The 24,728-nt window shown below is 43.0% G+C and overlaps 1 protein-coding gene across 1 annotated transcript; it reads right to left on the reverse strand.

Annotated features, from left to right (window-relative positions):
* Positions 1-10,716: 10,716 nt before the first annotated feature.
* TEKT4 (tektin 4) lies at positions 10,717-23,143 on the reverse strand. Its single transcript, XM_048961918.1, has 6 exons — positions 22,435-23,143; positions 16,501-16,571; positions 14,983-15,126; positions 13,507-13,729; positions 12,534-12,688; positions 10,717-10,960 (listed from the first exon to the last, which is right to left on the reverse strand). Exons 1-6 carry the CDS (start codon positions 22,996-22,998, stop codon positions 10,744-10,746), a joined length of 1,374 nt encoding a protein of 457 aa, XP_048817875.1. The 5' UTR covers positions 22,999-23,143; the 3' UTR covers positions 10,717-10,743.
* Between the last annotated feature and the right edge of the window lie 1,585 nt (positions 23,144-24,728).

A 24,728-nucleotide genomic window follows, 5' to 3' on the forward strand; every position in this document is an offset into this window, starting at 1 on the left:
GCTTTGCTTCTTGGAAGTCAGTCTATAGCATTGGTCTGCAACACTGGAAGTCTGTCTTGTAGCTGTCTGATTTCAGATTAGCAAGGATGTGCATCTCTGAGTGTGCTGCTGAAAGCACCTCCCTTGTTTAATTCAGGGGTTTAATTTAGCTATTTAGCTTTTGAGTTTAACTGATCAAAGGACAAAGTGAAGCTGAGCAGGATCACATTTAGTGTGGAAAGAACAATTGATTCTATTTGGTTGATTTAGAGATAAAGTGACTTTTTTTTTTCTGAAGAGAGCACAGCCATCCATCCATTGCGTTTAACTTTAATTTATTAATGCACTTCCTCTTTCCTCAGAAGCACTAAAATTCCTCTGCCCTGCTGTCACCTTCTGCAGGTTGGGCACCATCTGCGTACTTTGAATCTGTTCCCCACAACCCTGATATGAAAACTGCCCCAGCAGTGGGCCCTGTGTAACGAGCTCTGCACAATGAGCCATGGGCCTTGGCACAGAAACCTGGATTAGGCCACCTCAATGATAAAAAAAAAGCCAAACGCATTTCCTTTTCATTGTTAGGAAGGAGAGCATCGTTCAGATTAGCATTCAGGCCTGGTGTAAGCGCAGGGAGAATAATTGCAGATAGTTAATCTATTCAAACTTAATTCCTATTCCTAATTACTCACAAATAATATAATCTATATAAATCTCACTTGAAGAGACAGAGGGGATATTATTCTTAATGGTCTGACAGAGGAGGACTGGGCTGGTAACGAACTCTTCAGCCCTTGCCTTGCCTCAGGCACCAGCTGCGAGCTCTGCCCAGCTGCAGAGCATCAGCAAAACCTTGTGGATTAGATGAGGAACTCCCATACACCCACTTCAGACTTAAGCCAGCTAGTTCTGCGGTAATTAAAACCAATTTGGCTAAATGCTTTCCTCCTGAGTGCCTGTTTTTGTTATGTTTGGAAACCAGGGGCCAAATGAAGGACTCGAGCACTGCTCTGGTATAGGGCTTATGTAGGCTTTGCAGCTTTTGCTGTAAAGGTTTTGTGCTCTAAAAGAAAGGACAGAAGGAAGGGGAAACAACCTGGCTTGCCAAATGGCTGCAGAACTGGCAATGGATGGGATGAGGAGGTAAGTGCTGGTACCCAGAGCACCATCCCTGCTGCCCTGAGCCACTCACCCCTGTGTTGCTGTGGGGTTTTCCAGCACATGTCCCATTTGTCATTGCTTGTCCTGGTAGACCTTTTTATTACACCAGCTCGAAGCTTCTCTCTCTCCTTCTGATCTAGTCTAAAATAATTATTACGATCAGAGAAATTGTGCCTGTCTTCTTGGGAATTAAATATTTAAACTCTCAGACAAATGGGCCTTGCTTGTTTCTGTTAAAGGTTCTTGCTCACAAATGTCACAGTAAGTTAAATGTACCTTGAAAAATAATCTCATTTCTGGTTACTTTACTTTTCATTCCATTTTACCTCCCTATAAATTATCTGTAGTAATTCAATCAGAGGGCTTGACACCATGGCTCCTGAGGGGACAGCTGGGAAAACAACTGTCACCTCCAACAGGGTGACGGAAATGGTTTGGCGAGAGAAGTGGAAAGGGATGAACATCCTCTTTTTGGCCACATGTGGTGAGATGCTCCTTAGTTTCCTTTGGTCCATGGCTGGCTTTTTTTCTGCTGGGAAGACAACCTCCTGCCACTGATGGTCACACAGAAATGTCAGCATATTGCAGTGGTCCCAAAGTCAGAATATTTGGGTGTGTGCATCTGGTAGCTTGCAAATGGGGTTGGGAAGAACCAAAGGATGGAGCAGCTCTGCAGGGCCCATCCCCTGCTGGGGCTGCACATGGCTCAGAAGGGGCAACGCTGGAACTGGTTCAGGGAGAGCAGCCCAGAGCCTGAGTGAGATATGACATCCAAATGACTCCATAAACCACAGTTGGGAAGTTTTTACTTCAGTCAAAATTGACATGTGGGTCCTCTAAGTGCTGCTTTCAGTTAAGAAGAATCAAATTGCCACTGTCTTGAAGCAGAGAGTGTGCTGCTGTGGCCTGATATGTTCATTTAGGGCATCTCAGTGTACAAAACCTCCTAACTGACTGCATCTCCTGGATGTGGCTGTTTGCTTCATTTTGAAGGATGCTGTTCAGCCTTCTGGAAGCTCCTATTGCCAGACTGGGCCGAGCAGTTCAGCAGCTGCTCCTCTGTGAATGGGAACAGCAAGCGAAAGAACAGCGGGGAGCTCATGGACTGAAAGCCTCATGAAACCCAAAACTTAAGAAGTCCCTCATTAGAAGAGATTTTGCAAGTGGTAACGCTGCAGTCTTTCAATCAATTCATCTGACGCCCACTCATTTTGAAATAATTTATCACAATTAAGATAGGCACTGTAGCACTGTGTTGAAAACTCTGGCAGATTACATACTATTATGCCATTCAGCGATGTTTGCAAGCCTATGTTTGTTTTTTCCTTTTATATAAAAGAACAACATTTATATAAATCCTTATTTCTGAGCAAAGCCCATCTCTCATGGAAGGAAGGAAGGGCTGCAGGGTTGCATTGCTGGTCCTGAGGTGCAAACATGGGATTTGGGAGCTGCGGTGGGTTTGTCATCCAGCATCACTTGGGTCACTGCCTCTGAAAACCTCAGCCCTGAGAGCCCAACGTAGCACTGGGGGTCGCGCTCACATCAGTTCCCATCCAGGTCCAGGGGAAACCGAATCTGATGTATTACAGAGCTGCTGCCAGCCATGTAAAAGCCGGGGGGGAAGCAATCTGATCCATCTCCAGTGCTGTTTTTCTGTTCGTGTATCTGGGAATTTTCCTCTTTCACCAGCGATAAGAAAATCCTCCTGTTTCTCAAACCAGGAGATGTTCTGGGGGGCTGAAGTGGGGAGGTCAAATAATTTCTGCTAAATCAACCAAAGCTGCAGCTCCCCAGGCAACCAAAGTGAGCAGAGCAGCACTGACGGCTGCTGAGATGTTTCAGTCTGAATTTTCCAGAGGAAATATTTCTATCTTGAAATTTACCAGGCATTATTTTTTAAGTAGTGAGGTCAGAAAAGATCAGGATCAGTAAGCAAAGCAAAGTGCTTCAGTGCAGGTCCTGCAATACGCCTTGATTGAGTTGTCAAGCAATGTATTCCCTCCCCAAACTTTCATTTCAGTGAGACAGATATGCCACAAAAAAGAAGTCTCAAAGCAGCAGAGGATGACAAATGTGTTTGGATTATGTTTTCCCCCACCCATTTTTCCATCTTCTTCTCGTGCAGTGTTTTTCCTCTCCCCTCATGGAAAAATGTGTAAAATGCTCCCTGAAAAGAAGACAAAAGAAGTGCATTCTGGGGTCTTCTCAAGCTCTAAAGCAGCTCTTTTCTTTAATTAAAACAAATATACAGGAGGACAAACAACAACTGGACTTGCAAATGGTTGCAGTGCTGGGGGTTTGTTTTTCTCCCAGCATAATGGCTGTGCATCCACCCAGCAGGACTGAATGCAACCATAGTGGATAGATGGGGACAGCAGCATCCTGGCTGCTCCATGCCACCAAAGCTCTTCTGCTCAGCACTCGCCTGCATGAACTGCCAAGGAGAAAAATGGAACTCTTGTTCGGTGCCGTCTGCAGGCAAACAATTTGTAGAAGATAATCTTTCTGGCAGATCATCTTCCTTTTCCTGCATGAAAACAACTTCCAGGCTTCTTTTGGGCTTCTCTTTCCCCTTCACTAAGCTTGTATTTTTCCCAAGTGTTGCCAATGAGTTGAGTGGGTTTCAGTACAGCAGCTCAAGGATGAAAGTAGAAAACTGCACAGTTTTGAGCTTTGCAGGTGGCTCCAACCCTCAGCAAATGCCCCAGCTTGCTTCTTCACCTTTCTGCAGAGCTCAGCCCTGGCTCTGTGGGCAAACAGCCCAAGGTCTGATTCCTGGAGGCCCAATTATGGCCAGTCTCATCCCAGGAGAGTGAACAGCAGAGGTTTTGGTGACTTTTGATGCCTTATCTGTGCAGGGGATGCCCCATAGGGACCTCAGGCTTCAAACCTCAGCAACGTGCTCAGAATTCTACCTCTGGAGACTGCTGTTTTTCTGAGAGCTAAGGAAGTGGTTATTTGGGGTATGAAGAGAGCTGAGCTTTCATCACCACAAAAAGTAACATCTGGATTCATCACCTGAGCCAGGTGCCAGGACTGAGAACCAGATGCTTTCAAAAGCATCACTCCTGTTTTAGAGTTTACATTTCCCAGAGCCACAGGAGTTATTTGGTTCAGACTCAAGGTGGAAATCCAGCTCTGGCTTTCTTTGTTTCCTATAAAGCCATTTTCTAAGGAGGAATACTGTTTATACAAAACCCACTTTGTTTTGCAGTATGATTTCCAGCTTTCTGTGCTTACCGTGTCAGTCTATGAAAGGTGTTAGCAGTAGCTGGGTTTAAAAAAACACAACCTTTTTTCCTGCCAAAATGAGTGTTTTGAACCATAAAGGAAAAGACAGATGGGAGCTGCGCAGGTCTCCCTCTTCTATGGTAAAATGCAGTGCAAGGGGTAGAGAGCTGGAGTGGGCACACAGTGCTGGTGGTTAATGGGGACTTGAAAACAGGCGCTGCAAAAATCCAGTTCTGCGAAATCCCAGAGCTGCCATTTATTTACATAAAACATATAATTGAAATGTCAGAAGAGAACAATTAAAAGCATCAACTGACATTAATGTTAATGAAAGCAGCACCGTGACTATCTGCTTTCTGTGAAAAGGGAAAGATTGGTTTGGGCTGCTTTTCCCTTTCCATTAATTTCCTTAATCTGCTCTCAGCGCACCGAGCGTTCTGATCTGCTAGCTACAGCGTGCCTCCAACAGCTCAATAGATCTTCCTTCAGCAGTGCAGAGCAGCTCTCACACTCCTTGCTGTTGGCTTTTTGCACTGGAAATGATACTTTCCTGTAGGTGTTTTTTATATCTTTTTGCAGATGGTGGGAAGCAGTGCAATGCCCCACAAGACTCCCCACCCCCCACAGCCCCCAAGCAGTCTGTTTGCTCTATGGTGTAATTGCACAACCTGCACAAGAGCTCTCCATCACTAGCACCTCTCCGTGTGCTGTCTCAGGGTCTCATTGGGCTGATGGAGAGCAGCAACTGGGACAAAAGTGGATGATTCCCACGAAAGTCTTGGTTCATTGCAGGATGTGATGCACCAATGGAACACAGCAGTCATCAGAGCTGGAAAAAAGCAGCAGAAAATGTATCTGTGAGAGCTTTGATTAAACTGTCAGCGGGAATTTTGGAGCAGATGCAAAGCATTTAAATAGAGGTTGCTTAGTTTAATTTAAATGCTGGTTTGGGGGGAAGCTATGGAAATGCATTTACCTCTGTGTGCATACACACATCTTGTGCTGTGACGCAAACTGGGAATTAGGAGAGTGTGTGTGCGTGTGTAATCACAGAGGCTCAATGCTCAGTTTCTGGCAGGATGCTCCATTGCTGGCATTGCCTCATGATGCTTCCCTTCTCAGTCCCCTGCATGCTTCTATGGGGTGACGTTTGGGTCGCAAAGAAGTGACAGCTGTGACAAACCCATACAACCTTAGAAGAATTCTCTCCCATCCGCCTTCAGAGACGTGCCCAATCTGTGCATGCTAGGACATTCTGTCTGGCTACTTCTTGATAAAGAATCTTAGGAAATGTAGTTTCTGAATGTTTCTACTTTTTCAATGTCTGTGATTTGTTTTGTTTTATTTTTTTGTGACCGTTTCCACATTACAGGGTCCAGGTTAGAATAAAGATACTGAAATAATCCCATGCTGCTGCAGCAGGGCATCACCTCCCCAGCATCAGCTGGAGCAGCTATCCAACACCTAGCAAAGTAATTGGTTCCAGGGGATTTCAGTGGGGAAGGACAACGTTTAAGTATACTGCAGATAAGGCCACATAAAGTAGTAGAGGTACTCACTAGAGGGAGCACAAATTATAAGGAGGATGGCTCTTCATGCTTCAGGGCTGAACTCAGGGCAGAGGTGCATGGGTGCAGGCTGCTCTGGGGATGCTGTGGGGTCAGGGGGGACCTGAGCTGAGTGTGAGCAGGAGAGGCAGGGATGGGGCGCCAGGAGCTCAGGGTGCAGCATTGGAGCTCTGCTTGTTGGTGCCTGCCTGTTCTGCTACATGTTTGGCTGGGGGAAGCACTGGGTCTGCCTGCCTGTGCTTCTTTATTTTATTGAAGGAGACAGCTGTGTATGGGTTTGCATCACCAGCTCCAGAGACACAGAGAGCTTGTAAAAGCCACTCTTGCCTGTAAAGTAAATCGAGCGTGTAACAGCTCCAGTCACCAAATCGTGTTGGCAGCCAGCTTGGGGAATGCAGGAGGATGGCAGGTTGAATCCTTCCCAGCAGGGTTCTCTGGGGAGGAAGTGCAGATCTTAAGAAGTTTCCACTCAAGATCTACACATCTCATGATGCAGGAAGCAATAATCAGAAACAAACTAAACGTTTGAGCTTGCTCACTCAGCTTTACCATTGCTTAGCATAAGTCGGGCTGTGCAGGTGAAGATCTGCCTTCCTGGTAGGGATTTCATAGTGGGTTTTATAGGTTTTTATGCAAAGTTCTCATTAAGTTCTCTTAAGGTATTCTCAGCCTCGGCTGCCTTGGTCCATCATTTGGTGCAGTGCCCCTCAACTCTGCACCTCCTCTGGGTCAGCATTGATCCCTGTGCCCATGGCAGCATGGTTTTTAATGGTCCCCACTGCCAGATATCTAGACAAGCAACCATTGCACTTGTGTCTCCTGGACTTTTGTAGAAATCACAGAGAGTTTTGCAACCACAATGGCCTTCATGGAAATAAATTGGACTTTGCAGACTGACATAGATGCATGCAGGCCCACATTAATCTTTTGCATGCTTGAACTCATTCAGATTTTAAAAGCCTCTTCTATGAAGAGCTCATACACTGCAGCAATCATAAAAATGATCTTCTATATACAAGGCCCTAAGGCTACCCTTAATCATGAGCCCATATCTGAACGAGGCACTCCATCATAACGGGCTGAGTGAGGGAAATGGAAATGCAGCCAAGGACTTTGGTGGATTTCAATTTACCCGCTGTGTGAACCTGCTCTGCAGGCTGCTGACCAGCTTCCTCCTTTGGGAACTGCAGTGATGGATGAAGTTGGGCACATTGGAGTCCTTCAGCCCTTGGGAGGTTCAAAGCTTTGATCCAGAAAGCTGAGAGAGAACAATTTTCCACTTTTTTGCTGCTCATCCTTTGGCAACAGATGATTTGCAGAACAGGGTGGTTTAACTGGCATGATGTTTACAGCTCTTGAAATACATTTGCAGAAACTTGAGAGCTGTTTCCCAGCTGCAGCCTGTGCCTGGCTCACAAGGAGGGAAGCTGCACAGCTCTCCCTTAGCATGGAAGGCTACTGGCAGTGTTTTAAATTTTTAAAAGATGAAACAATGTAGGTTTCTAAGAAGTAAGTCTGGATTTTCTCCCTATTTTCAGAGTTATTTCCTTTCTGGAAGTTTTGTTTTACAAATCTTGTGAATTACCCTATGACAGACATTTCAGTTGTCTTGATTAACCGTGCATGACTATGTGAAAAGGTCATTCTGTTTTTCATCCTTGCCATTTTTATATAAATCCTCCAAGAAGCAGCAATAAAATACTTTATCTTCCTGTTGCTTTTAAAAAGAAAGAATTTCTTTACCCTCTGTGGCTCTTTCCCCAAAGAAACAACCCATGCAAAAACCCTGCAGCAACTCTGCAAACAACTCTTGTGTGAGGCAGTGTTGGATCTGCTACAAGGATCCCTGATTGCTCCTGTTCTCATGTGGCACAGGCGCTGGTGTGGCTTTCACAGTCTGGGTGTGCTTGAGATGCTGAAGCTTGTCCAAGCCCAGAGCAGGACTTTGCACACTGAGAAATGTCCCCTGTGTGACAGCACAGAGTTCAGTGCATCCTGCTTGCCCTGAGAGCTCAGCAAACAGTGCTGCAAACAGCCTGGCTATCAGCATCTACATCCCAGGAATCACAAGGGGCACTAACGAGCACGTACATGGCCATAAAGTTGTTATTGTGACTTTTATTGCTGCCGAGACTAATGTTGGGACACAGTTTGCTTAGAGAGGCCAGCAGGTCTAAGAGACTACTCAAGAATTATTTAGAGAAATTGCTCAGGAAAAGATTTTAAAATAAATTCCCACTCTCTGCAGGTTGTTTTTATAATTACACTGCAAATCACCACGAAAAGAATCCTGAAGAACAGAAATAAACTCAGATCTTCTCTGCAAGACGCAGCTGATGTTACTGGCTGTCCTTGTGCCCTTCTGCCAAGCAAACTGGATTTACGGATCAGTATTCTAAGCAGGTGCTGCTGATGTCATGTGTCAGGGGTCCAAAGTGGAAACAGGGATGTCTGAAACATCCTACCTGCACATCCCAGTGCTGCTGTCTGCCACTTCGGTATTAAATTTTGAGTGACCTGTGACATGGTACAAGGCTGAAATTATGAGGTGGTTGTTCTAAGCTTCAGTCTTAGAGAAAATAAACTACCTTTGGTTAAAAACACTGCACAGATACGAGCTCCTGTTTTTCTGTATCCTTCGTTGCTCCCCTTGTGCGGTGTTGTCTGCTTGTAAGTTAAAAAAAAACAACAGTTTTTAATGTGTACATTAAGAAAAAATGGTAGTACTTTTCATATAGATTAGCAGGTGGAGCTCACAACAACAGGGAGCTACAGCTCACCTGTGACACTAGCTCACATGAGAGCCAGCTACTGCATCTTTTTAATCCTTCCTTGGGAAAACACATTCGTAAAACACATTCTGAAAAAATAATATAGAAACAGGTTTACATACTAGAGCAGTGTCTTTAGCTATGATTTTTAACTAATCAGTAATTAAAGGAAGAATAATTACAGAAGCTTGAAGCTCTTCCATGTGATTCACACCCTTGCTTTGCTTGTATCCCTCTATTACCATCTGAATAGGGCAGTGATTACACCCTGCTAATGTATTGGGTTTGCCAGGCCAAGATTTCCCTTGATTGGCCTAAAGCAAGGGCAGAGTAATTTAGTTCACAAAGGTAAATTAAACTAGGCTTTAATTAGGGAAAGATCCATTTACAGCCCAATATGGGGCACAGGGTTATTAGTACTCAAGGCAGACTCAGAGAATGTGACAGCACTTTTCCTCTCTTCAGTGCAAAACTCTTGAATCAAAATAACACTTTTGGGGCCTGGATTGCATACTCTCATGGTCTCATTGGCCATAATTGAAAGGTAAAAGTTCACTTTGACCCCAGCTGCCTCAGTTTTCTCCTATCTGAGATTTAGATCCCTTTTCCTCTGCTGTAACAGATGTCGGACTGAGGAAATGACAATTGTTCACACTTGTTCAGTACTTTTCTGCAGGACTACAGTTTTTGAGACAATCAGGTCAGCATAAATGAAACCAACAGAGATTGTTTTTTCAGCCATGTAACCTATAGCTCAGATTCTCTCTGCTCCTGTGATGCCCACTGAAAATAAGCCTTCACAGGAGCTGTACTGACTCAGAGGTGGAAGGAGTGGGGAAGAAGGGGCCAACCGGCCCTTTATGGGTCAAAAGCCCTCACCGACACAGCTGGTTTTCAGTGAAGTACATGGTAGCATCTTTCAACAGGAGGGCAATGGCTGAATACTGCTCTGCACAACCCGTGTCAAGATCATACAGATTGCTACCTGTGTGCCAAACAGATAGATGGCTTCTCCGGCTCTGGTTAACAAAGCAGGACTGTTCAGAAAAGCACGCTGTCTAGGTTTCAGGGCAGATGAGGGGGAAGGGTTGATGTTTTTTCTCTCTTTGGTCAGCTGCTTTTTAAAAGTAAAAACCTGTAATGCAGGAAACCATAATGTAATTGTGCTCTGTGTCATCATTTCTCTTCTTTGTCACGTCGCATTTTCAACTGAGTGGCCTACTAAGCTAATGCGTGAATGACATTTGTTACATTGCTCTACTGGAGTAGATGAATCTGATGTGCTCTCCATTAAGGGTAATAGTTCAAACACACGCCTTGCTTTCAGGGAATAGGTGGAACAGATCAAGAGCTCAATTAAACATCCAACTACTTAAGCTGAAAGGCACGATTGCTATTCAGGCTCTGTTTAGGCTCTTTTTCTTTTTTTTTTTCCCTGAAAAAAATCAAATTGAATTGACTTGAAAGTTAAAGATCCTTGATCTCATTTTCAGATTAGATACGCGGGTGTCATGGACTGGCAGCGTTTTTGCCAATAGTCAGATTGTCATCTAACCTGTGCAAACTTTAACTAATAATGTTTGAAGAGCTGAAAAGTCCGTCATCTGTTTCCTCGCTGATCAGGCGATCTTCTATCAGGCACGCACTTTTATTGCTCTTATTTCATGCAGCCGTAAAATGCTAGAAAGCTATAAATTTTATGGGTTCACATCTGTGTATATTATAATTACTCAAAATATTTGCTTCTTAGGTTCAAAGCCATACTGTGAAAGTTATGTGAATGTGATAGATACACATCAGATGCAAGGAATTGTCTTTAAGCTGCATTTTAAACTCACTGTGTATGTCTGCACTCAGACCAAATTTTTAGAGGGAAGGCTCAAAGGCAGCCATCACATTCCAATGCATTTTAATCCAAATACAAGACAGAAATGAGCACAGTACTTCTGTGTATAACAGTGTCCACGCATTTTCTATGAAAGATGCTAGGTGACACTTTTCTTCCAGACTTTGCACAGCCAGTACAGAGATTACTACCTGTAACCTGCTAGTTTCAGAACAGTCGGGTAGCGAGTGCGATGGGCCATGCACTTTTGCCTATCTATAAAAATACTGTTTGTTTTCACAGCTATTTCTTTTTCTAAATTCATCCGCGTGTCTTCCAAGTTCCTCAGAGACTGTTCAGCTTCCCGCAGTTTTTTCTTCAGAGATTCAATGGATTCTGTTAGTTCCTCAACTTCGCCGATCAACCTGAACAGAATGACATAAGCAATATTAAAGTGAGCAGAAACTTGTGTGTGTTCCTAAGGACACACGAACTGTAACAGGAACAAAAATCAATGGTTATAGAAGCATAACACTCAACAACAAGGGCAGGAGGTATTGATCCCAACACTTTGAAGAGGACCTGGTAAGTGTTGGAGACTGTGGACTACAGACTCAGAAATGTTGATCCTCTTGATGGTTCTGTGCACTTAGTGAAAAACGGAACTCGCTCTCATAGCTTTTGTATTCGAGTTTCCCTTTATTTAGATAGTACTAAGAATGTCTTTTGCCACTGCAGACGAACTATCCATCCTCACTTCACAAGTATCCCATTGTGTAGGACACTTGTACCAAGAAACATCAGACAAAACTTGTTGGATGAGTCATCAGTTTGATTGCACCTGCACTTCCTTAAGCCTGGATTTTGATGTCTGTTCACTAGCATAAAGCTCAAGTATTAAAGATGATACTTGTACCAGAGATGAGGAAACGATCTTTAAATGCATGACTTTAAGTGGCAGAACAGCAGTAAACCATTTTTAAAAAAACACATCACTTCAACTGAATGTCGGTGGGTAGCTTCCTTCTGCACTCTCTGTCTGCTCATGTTTACTTCCTGGGACAACAAAATCCCTGTATGCTATGGGAACTGAGTAAATATAAACAGTGTCAGCATGGCAATTAAACACATGCCGATTCAGCAAAGGGCTTGCATGTTCCTTAAATCGCATTAAAGGCAATTTACACACTGAGAGGCTTGCACAAGAATTATTTGCTGAATCAGGACTTCAATGACTGTGCCTGCAATGGCATAAAGCATTCAGATTAACTGTAATTTCTTCCTCGCTGTATAAAGAACAGCATATCAGCTTTGAATGGCAGGCATCTTTGCTGCAAGTACATGGAAGCCTGCAAAAGCTGATCCTCCACTTCTCCTAAGGGCAGAAACATGTGAAGGAGGAAAATCAATTACAAGGCTTATAATGAGATCAAAAGTGACAAATGCGATGTTCAGACCTTTAAATTGGAAGGATTTATTGACCTCCAGTTCTAAAATGGATTATTACTGAAAATCAAATGCCACCAGCCCAATTCTTCTGAGTACTAAGGACATATCTCAGGCTATGGATATGTGCAGCCCATTTACATTCTCAGCGCTTGAAACGTATTTCTTTCAGCACAGAGTCCACCTTGTGGTGAACTTTTGCTAATAGCAAAAGGGTTGCAAATTATTCACAAGTTGTCAGACTTTTTTTTTTTTTTTTTTTTTGGATCATCTAAATCAAAAATGAAAACACACAGTTCAGAGAAAAAAGCATAAAGACAAATAGCAGAATGGTGTGCATGGATTTTCTATTTGCTAATACATTAGATTAAAATAATGTCTTCCTTGCAGTGATTTCAGACAATTGAATTATTTCTGACATATCAGAATCAAACCTAGTAGTAAAAGAGAAAGACCACACATTTCTAAAAAAAAAAAAAAAGGTGCAAATGCTGTCTTACATCACCTTTGGATAGAATGGACACCTTGGAGGACTTGTTTAGCAGCTTTTACCTGAATTGTGCTGCATCTCTGCAGAGCTCAACATTGGGCCTAAAAGACCTGTCATACAGCCTGGTTTGAGCCACTTTCATTGGGGCTTCTTTGTCTCTGATAGCTTGTTTGAGAGCAACAATGTTAGCTTCTTGATCTCCTATTTCCTTAAGGGTCTGAAAAAGATACCCAAGAAAAACTGTTTATTAAAAAAGAAGAAGAAAAAAAGCACATTGTCTCTGTGCATGCTACACATTTGTTCATGGTCCCACTGAGTCACAGTTTTGATCTCATATTTGGCCAGAAAATAGAAGAAATGAAAGTGCAAAGGTGGTTTTGACGTCTTTATTTCTACTTCTACACTGAGAATCTGAACTCTGGTCTAAAAAGAGGCAGAAAATATTCTGTAGCCTGTTTAAAAGCTTCCCTGACAACACATCCCACCCCCTTGAATTGCTTTTAATGGTAAATTTTTTACTGTAAATTATCCCAGAAAAGTTCGATTTATTTTGAGCGAAATTAAGAACTGCTGCACAGCTTGGAACTGTGTAGATTTCTAGTGAAGAAAATAGAAAAAGACAGGAAATTCTGAATCCTTTCTCCCTCATAACCACAGACACAAGCAGAAAATAGTCTGGCAGCTGTCATTACCCACCAGTACTAAGGAATGACTTGTTCTTTCTATGCTACCCAGTGGCCTAATACAGAAGTAGGACCTGCTCCACATTGGCGAGGATGCAGAGGCCAAAGATACTCTTTCCATTTGACAGGAACTGCTTAATGAAGACACTACAGAAGAAGCACTGCAGACAGCAGCACAAGCTGAACTGGAGCCATAATCCAGCACTGAAGACTCTTATCAGATACTCAGCTGACACAGCAGTGTTTTATACCTGACATGGACTAAGAATTTTTTCCTAGAGGATAAGCCCACTGTGATCTTCTCAGAAGATGCTGTCATGCCTGTATCCAGCATTCAAAAAATGACACTTACTCCTTTCAAATGATGCTCTAGTTTGTGTTTTGTATCATCCAGCTCCAAACAACGTTTGGCAAAAGCCTCATTAACAGCAGCACATTGCATCCTCAGGTCCTCAGATACATCGTGAAGAATATTATCAATCAAAGTGCGAAGATTAACTGAAGCCAATCTTTCTCGTTCTGCCCTATAGATGTTGTCATGACTGAACTTGGCCCATGTCTCTGGTGTTGATGCACTGGAAGAAGGGAATAGTATATAAACAGAATCATAGAATTGTAGGGCTTGGAAGCTTGCTCTTTGTTCAGGTTGCATTTAGAAATACAATCTGAAATTGGTTTTCCCCCTGCAAAAGCTTTGGATACTTCTGTTTGTGTTTGCTATGTTGCATGCAGTCTAGACTTACCAACAAGGAAGATTAAGAGTCCTTTATAAAATTAATCCCTCATCCACTTCATTGCTTCTGTGGGAATAACGTGTGACCAAAAAAAAACCAACTTGCCAGCAATCTTCTGCACAGTAATTGCAAGCAGAAGCAGTTAAGTCACCACCAAATAAACACATGAATATATGCATGCACTGCAGACTCTGTACACTTCAAAACAAAGACAACATGATGTCTGCTTATACTTTGCCACGTTGAGCAGCAGAAGACACTGCAGTACTTAGGTCACTGTAGCAGAAATGCTAAGTCATGACTTGAAACAGTGATTGAGCACCTGGTAGGAAGTTAGGGCCAACCCAGGGAAACTCAGGTGTATACAATGCTCCTGAGTGACCAGAAGGGTTGGAGCCAGGATCAATCCCTTTTCAGACCTCAGTTAAGGGTTGGCAGTGGAGGTAAGGGTGAGTTACTGGAGATCCCTGTATACTTGAGGTCTTCTGAAGATAAGCAGTTTTTTCATTTGGTTTGGGGTTTTTTTTTGGATTTTTTTTTTTTCTTTTTTTCTCCCTCCCCTTTATTTCTGTGAATCTGATTGTTGCACTTGAGCAAGCTTGCTGCAGCCTAGGGCCTTGCTGCTTTGCTGTTATTATTACTGTGAATTCTATTGATACAGTATCTGTAACCCATGTGAAAATTATCTGAGTGTTATCTGAAAGGGGGACCTTACAAGATTTATTGCAATTAGTTGTATTAAGCCACTTTGTGTACAGGAAGCTTTCCCAAAAGAGTGGCATGTCTGATGGTGTTCACAGGAAGTATGTATAGGAGTTAGATAGGACTTTAGAAGTATAAAGGCAATTATTTCTGAGAAAAGCTTTAACAAACCTACTTTGTATGTAATCTACTTTGCCATCAGTGGCATGGCATGCTGAGATGGTAGCACTACCATTTACTCTTGGAGTAGCTGCTTTTGAAGGTATGATGTCTCCCACTCAAAGTAACAGCAATAACATCATTAATTCACGGGAGCACTGCAGCTTTCAGTGATGCAAAGGATGTATTGCACTTTAACAGTGTAATTATGGAGCATAATGAGAACTGCTTACCTCTCTTCAAACTTCACTGAACTAGGATGGAACTGAATGTTGGTGCTCTGGTTCTTGTATCTTCCACACTTGTCATCAATGTTGTATGTTTCAACTTTGTCTGACCAGTCCATTTCACAAACCTCTTTGTGGTCCCGATTTAATCTGGAAAGCTCATCACTGTTATCATATATGGGTAGTGAAAAACAATACAGCTCAGCAAAACTGACACAAACATTAATGAAATTAGACTCTGATCCTTTGCCTGTCAAATGAAAATGGGAAAGCAGACTTGCCTAGCTGAATTTTCTCTCCCAGCCATCTGTGAGGGCAGTGAGCTTGATGTGTTAACCACTTCCCTAGACGTTCAGCACTGTTCTGTGCCCACTGAAGGCTTAAGGTTTCTGTAGCCTGTGGCAAAGCAGTTGTTAGACTTTGGATTTTATATCTCAATCCTAAAGCAACATGGATTTTTTTCAATAGCAGCTTCAGGTGGAGGGTATAACAACAGAATATTCTTCCCAAGACATCAAGCATTGCTTACAGGATGCTTAACCCTCTCTTGTGCTAGCACACTGAACCTGACTCTAAGACCTCCAAAAAGTGACCCTGTATTATCCTGTGAGCTCTCCTTGCTAGACTGTAACACTTAGGCAGTGTAATTCCTCCTCAGGAAATACAGGAGGAATGCCATTCAGGGTGGGAACTGATATGTTGTTCTTAATTTCAGAATTGTATTGTACATTATTAATTAGAATGACTTCAGAGTACAAAAGACAGTGTGCCTTTATCAACTGCTGACACCAGATGTCACTCTTAGCTAAAGAATTAAAAAAGATCCTGCTGGCCAACCACAGTACTTAAAACAATCTTGAAACAGTTATAACAAGCAAAGGTTAAATTCAACAGATTCCTCTGAGATTGTAACTGATGTAACAGAGCAACTTAAGTTTTTCTGCCTCTATAAGCATTCTTTTTTAAAAAAATAAATTCATTTTATCTGGTAGAACAGAACAAATTGAATTATTATTATTATTATTATTTTAATTAGCAAAGTATCAAGGTTTCTAGCAATTAACTCCATGATATGGAGTTAACCCGAGGATTTGGATAATAACTTCTTTCCAAAGGATTTGATATAAATTAAAGGCAAATATTCCTTTTGAAGAGCAATGGATGTTCATATTGGCAGGGAAGGCAGAGCTCAGTTATTGTATTGCAAGTTCACACTGACATCTGGTGGCAAGAAACTCATCTTGAAAAGGCCATTTGATCAGGTAAATAATTGTAAAAGATCTTACAGTACAAATACATCACATGCTGTAACAAGACAGTGATGTCTAGATAATATTTTGTAATATTTACATTTAGTATTGGGAAATTGGAGAAGTGAATACGCATACTGGAAGTTATGGAAGGGAATGGCTCTTCCTGTGCCTTACTTTAGCTGGTAATCCTTAACTTTCATCACTGAGTTCCTCTTCTCAGGTTTTTTTGACTATATTAATAATGATTGAGATATTACAAGAACTTTCTTACCGCATCTGGTTACTAGCTTGCATCAAAGTTCTTTTCAAAAGCTCCTGGATATTTCTGATAAGCTCAGCTTCCTAGATAAAAATAGGAAGACTTCTATGATATTCAGTGCAGTACATACCATCCTGCAGAGCAATTCCATTTTAATGGTTGTGGATATATACTTAAATCTCCCACTCATTACCTACTCTTACCATATTATTAGAAGACAAGATCCTCTCTGGAGTTAGCAAACACTGAGTAGCTCAGCTTTAAGTTTACAAAGACAGCAATATTTGAAGTACTTCTAAAGCCTGGGGATTCGCTATTTTTATATTGCATGTGTATTCTATGAGAAAGCATATGTTCTGTCAGATTAAACAGAACGCTTGAGTTACCTGCACAGCCTTGAAACAGGGAACAGATAGGGCAGCAGCGCTGTGCTCAGCGTGAGTCACTGCCTTGCATGAAACCAAGGTGTCACTTTGGAGCTGGGCAGAACAGTGGCAGCATAAATTCTGCTGCCAGGAGCTGCTGTCTTGCAGCAGGGTGTGATGCAGCAGACCAGCTTCTCTGGCAGGACGCTGGCAGCCGGAATCTGCCTTGCTCTGCAACAAGCACTTATCTTGGAAGCTGCTGCCTCGTGCATTTCCAGCAGATCTCCAAAAATACCATTTGTCTGAATTGTGGTGATAAGGAGCTACTTAAAGGAGTGGCAGTATCATAATCTTTCATTGGCCTCCTTGCTTTGAATGCTCTGCATTAACTAAAAATAGCAGTTACTGTTCTGTAGTTTAGGCAGTTATTGTCTACTTTGGCAGGTACAGGAAAGCCAGCCCAAGGTAAACCTGGTGACACATGCCTGCAGCTTGACTCTTACTATTAGACCAAGTGCTTTTGTGTCTGGTGAGGGGTAGTATGGAGGACTACCGAATTACCTGAGCTATGCAGCATGGTTGGAGAGGCTAAACGCCTTCAGCTATGAGAGGTGATTGCACAAAGCCCTGCCTCACCTTGAGAACAGATCCAAAGTCTGAACTTAGAGCTTGTGCTGCTTGTAGCAGGAATGTTCACTGCAGCATAAACGCTATCAGGACAAAAAAGACCATTGTTTGTGATATTCTCTTACAGAACAAGAAGTAGTGGTGCTCGTCTTTGATGGCAATGGTGTTGCTTTAGGGATTAACCATCAGTGCTCTGTGAAGTACTTTACTGAACTGGTGGTTATACACTGCATAAAGGCCAGACCAACGGATGGTTTTGTTTATTACATAAAGGCATTTAATACCTGAAATTGGTATCTTAAAGAGCTTTTTTTTCATATGGTGAGCTTCTAATTAATGTAATGTGTGTATTAGTGACAGTCATCCAGTGACAATTAAGGGAGTATACACTAACTAATGAGTTATAGCCAGAACATTGCTGGCACACATTGATCCTCAGTGTTCTTGACAAACAAATGAGTGCATGTGTCCCTGCATTGTCAGTTTCTCCATCACAAGAAACCAATGGGGAGTGTAGGAGAGATCATTTTATTCCAAACACAGAAGGGCAACCGAGACTGGGGAGAAAATATTATTTCTAAGGGTCTGAAAGAGCACAGTTAAAATAAATACATAGCTGAAGGTATCAGTTTACAAACTGAGAACACAAAGACTTGCTTTCTGCAAAAAAGAACTATTACAGTGGCTGAATTGTCAAAAAGAAAAAAAAAAAAATAGGATTTTAAAGTGTTATAAAGAGCCAGCACTTGAAATTACTCTTACAATAATTGATACTGTTTGTGTTGGGCAGTCAGTCTCCATGTAAATAAAGAGGCAATCATTTTCCTGTGTGTAACATGCACAATCTTAATGAGAAAAGCTTTCCTTTGGCAATTATGGCCTCTCATATGGGAAAAGTGAAATAGCCTCAAAATAAAGAACTCCCTTGTTGAATGACCTAAAATGAAATTAAGAAATAGATTTCCTTTTGAGGAGATATGCACTCAAGCAAGGTATTGTTCTCATAATTAATGGCAACCTAAGACTACTCGGAGTGAATAAGCAGATGTGAACAATGATGAGTTTTCAACTTATCTAATCAAGGGTTTCTCCTAGCTTTTAAAGCAGTTGAAAAGTCCTACTGCATGGCTGAGAGGAGCTGTGGCACTGTGCTGAAGGTGGCGATCCATTGATGCAGGTCATACAGCCCTGGCTGTGCTGCCAGCTATCACAGAGCAACCCAGCCAGTTGACAAGTGTAGCTGTGGCTAGCTCATGGGAGGAAGGCCACAGGTCAACTCTGCATAAATATCAGGTCTGCCAGAGTCAGCTGAGAATCTGCTGCCTGCAGACATTGAAACAAAACACACTGCTTTTATGGAGTTGTCTATGTGGAGGACTGCTGGCTTGCTTGGCAAAGCTACAGATAATGCTGTTTGGAAAGAGGTTTCTGTTGATTTCCTTGCCCCATGATTGCATTTGGCAGGCATGCACACAACTGTATCATTCCTCCACTTTTTTAATTTTATGTAGCTGACAGGATCTTGGCTAATGCCTTTGTCTTTAGCACCAGGGAATATTGGGGCTGATTTCATCATTGAAATAAATGGACAACTGATCAACATTCTGAGTCTAATACAGTCCTTGGATTAAAAAAAACAAACAAAAAAAACCCCACCAAATGTAACTGCATCTGCTTAGACCACAGTCATATCTGGCAGTCACTTAATGAGTCTGGACACTGGATATACAGGAATAACCTTGAAACACAGAATGAATGCAGCTGAAGCATGATTTATTGGCAGTATACCACTCTGTGGCAAGCCCTGTGCTAGAGCATACCACGTCAGTATTAAATGTGTGTACACAAAAACACTACACCATGATTAAACTGATGCAAAGGGGTTTCAGAGATATCATATGGGCTATGGAAGGAAAAACCTCATGGAAAACAGATGCATGTATTGCTTTTACTGAATTCTGCTACTTCCAATGCTGCAGCTCAAAGAAATAACTATTCCTAACTACTGAGAGATTTTGTTAGCTTTTTAGTCACTAGAGATCACTCTTTACGGGGAAAAGAATTGTCCTTCAGATTCTTCTTAACCAGAACTATATTGAGGAAAGATTAGTATGCTGCTGAGTGGAATCGATGAAGTTCTGAGTAACAGATGATTTTATTATGCGTCTGAGGCGCTTTCACTTAAATACCTTAATCCCTCATTCCAGCAGCTGCTATTTAATTGGGGTATGTCTCACTCTAGGTAATCTAAATATGACTCTATCCTGCAGAACAAATAGGAGAGATGAGCTAGAACCGAAAGCTGTAAAGAAATGGACTGTGTGCCAAAGAAATAGGAAAAACTGAAATCTTATATGGGTATGCAAAACTTTCAGCAGAGATATTTCTGTTTTATTTGTGAGTCATCTGAAATGATTCCTGCTCAACAGATAGTGAAAGTCCAATTAAATGCTGGGTTTCAAAACTGCTTGTTTAGTGCATTTGGTGTTCCCTCGTTAAATGTCACCTGCCTAGGGGCTGCTGAAAGGTGGTTGTCTCAGCAGGATGCTCTGAGAATATTCCACACTGCTGCAGAAAGTTGAAAGCAGCAACAAAACCCATGACCTGTGCAAAGCTTTTCCAAGACCATGTGAAAGGCAATCCTTTGTCCAGAGGTGTTCTTCCCCTGAGCATGCAGATTCTCCACTTATCCGCAGGAGCTGGGAGGATCACAGTGAAGATGCTGTCCAGTGAAGCCAATATAAGCCTGGGCTACTAGTAGAGGAGGGAAAATTTCAAATAGAGGAAAATGCTCTAGAATATAGTTATAATATAGTTAACTGTGAAGTTAAAATTCCTTGTGGAAGGAGAAGAATGTCTGTTCCCTCACACAGCTGACTTTAGGGAAAATGTTTCTTCTTTTTCTCATTTTTTTTGCATGGAAGAGAGTGAATGGCACCTGATCTCCTGTGAGTTAATTACCATTTAAGTTAAGATTAGAAAAAGGCTGGACAAGAAAGCAAGATTCATAAATGTATGTCAGTACTTTAGTAATAAAATCTGCCTAGCTCCTCTAAGTAAGCAAATGAACACAGAGCTACCAGTGAAGTGAGTCATTAACTCTGAAATCTGCACAGTGAACAGCCAGAATTCATGGAAGGGCAACTTGAAGTGTGAAGAATTCAGTTTTAAAGACAGTAAGAAATAAAAGGTACTGCATTCTTTTTTTGCAGTGAAAGAGGTACAGAGTACAGCAGTAGCTTAAAGAGCCAGCAAAACCACAGAGGGTACACTTGAAAAAAAAAAAATCTATTTGCAAATATTTATGCCATAAAATCTATCCGTCCGTGAAAATGGGAAGGGTTTCCTCTCATATTATATACTCCTCTTCCTTCTGTACTGCAAAGGTCATTGGCATGGCAACAAAATCTTCATTTCTCAGGAGTCCATCTGCTGCTGGTACACACGCCTCAGCTGAACTCACATCATTCTTTTTTGATGACATCCCACTTGGCTGTGGACACTGCCGTCACAAGCAGAGAACCACAATTTCAGGTGAAGAATTAGCAGCAGCAGATGGACTTCTTAGCAATGAACAAACTATTCTCTGGCACAGAGATCAGGAGAAAATAAATGCAGGAGAGAAATCCTTCCAGAAAGTTGAATTTTTGGAGGGGTAGGTCTTACATTTCACACATTTCTCTAAAACAGCAGCAGCTGATGAAAATAGTGGGTTTTTTTTGTTGGTTTTTTTTTTGTTTGTTTGTTTGTTTTTTTGTTATGTGAATCTTGTAACTACAATTCACAAAGCAGACCAGTATGCTGCTAAAATGTTCTTCTATACACTAATTCTCTCATTTTTCTATTTTTGACTAGAACAACCTCCAAATATTGATCACCACTGAGCATTATTCCTATCAAAAATATTATTAGATACTGTCACCTCATCAGCTCTGTAATCCTCTTAAGTATTTTTCTAACAACAAACATTAATCAACTGTGTTAATCAGTAACTAATCATGAATATACTTCCACAGTATAATGGAAGCTGCAGGCCAATAAGTGATCATTCACTTATTGATGGGACACTAGAAAATGTATCATTCAAGAATGAAAAATGACCCAGAATCTCTTCCCCGTACCATAAGCAATCAGAATAATTACATCAGTTTGGAGGCAATCTACATGCTGTGCTGGATTTTGGTGACAGTTAACAAAGTGTCAGCTGGAGTAGAGACCTCTAGGGGAGGGAAGGATCAAGCAAATTTCAAGAAAGCACAAGGTTTGCTTAAGTCACGCTGTCAGAAATACCATCTGTCTGTGCCTCCCAGCGTGTCTGGAGCTGTCATCTCATGCAGGTGTCACAAAACTATATTGTACTGTTTGGAGAGAGCCATGCTGCTGTTCTGCAGTACAATTACAGTGATGGCTTGTGCTGAGACACAGTAAGTTCGATGTTAGATCACTGCCTTGGCAGGGCTACAGCTTCAGACTGTAATACAGGTAAAAGGCAGAGACTGCTCACTTGAGCATGGAAAATGGGCAAGCAGCATTTCCCTGGTTCTGAGTAGGCTGCTCATGGGGTACTGCATTTTTAAATGTAACCTGTACAGATGAGGAGATTTCAATCCAATAAGAATCTGGAAAATGTTCAATGCCAGAATAAAATGCTGAGTCTCATATTGGGAACTTAAGCTCTGAATTTGCTTGGATTTGGTCTGAGGGAAGGGACCTGGTCTCCTCTGGGTGTACTCATGTGATTTTTAACTTTTTTTTTTTTTTAAAGAAGGAAGAATTTTTAAGTAATCCGTCCTCAATTTAGGACTGAGTTCAGGCTGCCTAGAAGTAGAAACAGACCTTTGTTAATATCCAGAGAGCACCTTCATGAGCTGCACTTTCCATCTACTAACCAAGCTGCTCATAGATCAGGGCAGCACTGCCAAAGGGCCACCAACACCCTCAGCCTTGCTCTCACCTTCAGCATCTCCCTCTCCACCTCATCACAGACCAAGTCTGGGGGCTGCCTCCTCTCCCGACACTGCAGATTATCAGTTGCAATGGCATAGGGCACCTCGGTGGCATCGAGAGCCCTTTCCAACCTCAGCTTCTGGGCTGCCAGCAGGTTGGTCTCTGCGTCCAGCTCCTCAATCTCCTTCTGAAGCTCTGTCTTCCAGAAGTGGATGTCCTGCAGCCGCTGGCCCAGGGCAGCCGTGGAATCCTTCTGGGCACGCTGGGTGGCAGCTGCGGTGCTCTCAGACAGCTCTTTGGCTTCATCCCTGTTGCGCTCGGACTCCTCGCAGCTGGCGAAGGCCTTGTGGTACAGGTTGTAGTTGCTCTGGTGCCACTCCGGAGGCAGGTACTTGGCAGTGCGGAAGCCGGCTGTGGCTAGGCCGCTGGAGGAATCGGGTCCCGTCTTCAACGCTGCCTCATAAACCTTCATGGGTAGCTGGGTGGCGGGCACTGACTGCGGTGCTGGTTCTTTAGTCAGCGGCACCCGGGCGGGCGCCGGGCCGCTGGGGCTTCCCTCGGGATGCTCCATGGCGGCCGGGTCTCCTCTAGGCCGCGCCGCGTCCTCTCGTTGCCATGGCAACGACAGCAGCCAATGAAGAGGCGGGTCCCCCCACTGCGAAGGGAAACCCGAGGCGGTGACGGAAGAACGGCCCGCCCCTTGTTACCCCAACCGCCAATCAGAGCGTCGCTTCGCCATGAGGGCCCCGTCGATAGGGTGAGCGCCGGCCGGCCCCGCCTCCAAGCTGCTTGTTGCCGTGGTGACGGGGACACCCAATCGGGACGCAGCAAGGCCTGCGGGGAGAGCTGCTGGTGTCATGGCGGCGCCCCTGAGGCGGTGGCAGGGTTTCCCTGCGTAGGCCGTGCGGTGTAACTGCTGTAGCTTTCCCGTGCTTGTAAAAATAAAGATATGCTGAAACGTCCACATTGCTTTCTGGCTCCTCTTTTTGTGCTGAAGAACTTCTCTGTGCAATGGAGATTTTTTTGAAATAAGAGAGGAGCCTGACAGGATTCTGGCCCTTGGTGCCCGTGGGAGGGGGGCTTATTCCCAAATCCTAGCGTCGTCGGATGGCTTGGATTAGAAGGGACCTTAAAGATCTGCTTCCAGGCCTACTGCATCACTGCAACCCCAAATGCTCACCCCTGAGGCTGTTGGTGGCCATGTCAGGTGCTGTGAAATCCGTCTGCTGCGGCAGCCCCCCGTGTAATTCTCACCTGAAGGCACACGGACAGCTTATGCTCGAATTTAATTTAATTTCAGGGCGTTTGCCATCACTGAGCAGGAGGGGAAGGCAAGGCTCAGTGCAATGGGAGGATGCTGGAGAGCGCCGTGACAACAGAGGGCACTCTCGTCCTTGGGCTGGGCGCATCTCTCCTTCAATGTCTTTTAGAGGTAGAAAGTAGAAAAGAAAAAGCCGTGCGGTCTGCCCAGTGCCACCCAGGCCAGCGGGCTCCTTGGAGTCCAGGAGAGGGATGCCTGGACTGTACCTCGGCTGCATAAAATAGCAGATGAGTGTGCTCTGAGCCCACAGAAAATCCAGTCATTCTTCCTACAAGATCTTGTGCTCTTTATAAAGAGGTCAGTTGGTTGGTTGCTTCTGATAGGGAGCTTGAATCTGGAAAACACAGTGTGCATCTGTGGGCAAAACACAGTGTGCATCTGTGGGCTGGCAGCACGGCCATAGCACAGCTTCCCTGCCATCCAGCAGTGTTGTAAAGGAGACTGAATTCCAGCAGAGATGAGAAAGTGTTTTTCTCTGAAGATTTCAAAGGAGCTTTTATTAGTGGCTTTTGATCATAGCCCGTTCAGTGTCACCCAGGCAGTTCTGCAGAACTGCCCACTAGGGCCACAGTGGGATGTGTCTAAGATTGGAAATTTAGCAGCAAACTGTGCTGTGTGACTTGATGTGACTGGTAAGTTTTAATCTTCAACAGCAGAGAAACACAAATGTACACATATAAAAAAAAAATAAAGGAAAAAAAAAAAAAAAAAAAGTAAACTCTTCCTGATCCACTGCAAGCATTACTTCAGTGAGCAGTCTTATGGTTGTTATCCCAAATGGACACTGCTTCAAGGAACAGATGGAAATGGAGAGTGTTACTGTCAGGCTAGGTTTTTGTTGTTGTTTTGGTTTTGTTTTTTGTTTTCTTGTTTTCTGTCAGTCCAAGCCTGCTTTCAAATCTTCACAGACACATCTTGTCCTAACAGGCTGTATATCACATCACTGCAAGAAAGAAAAGCAAAACCTATTGGCACCTGAC

The sequence above is a fragment of the Lagopus muta genome, chromosome 15, assembly GCF_023343835.1.
Source record: "Lagopus muta isolate bLagMut1 chromosome 15, bLagMut1 primary, whole genome shotgun sequence".
Taxonomy (NCBI): Eukaryota; Metazoa; Chordata; class Aves; order Galliformes; family Phasianidae; genus Lagopus; species Lagopus muta.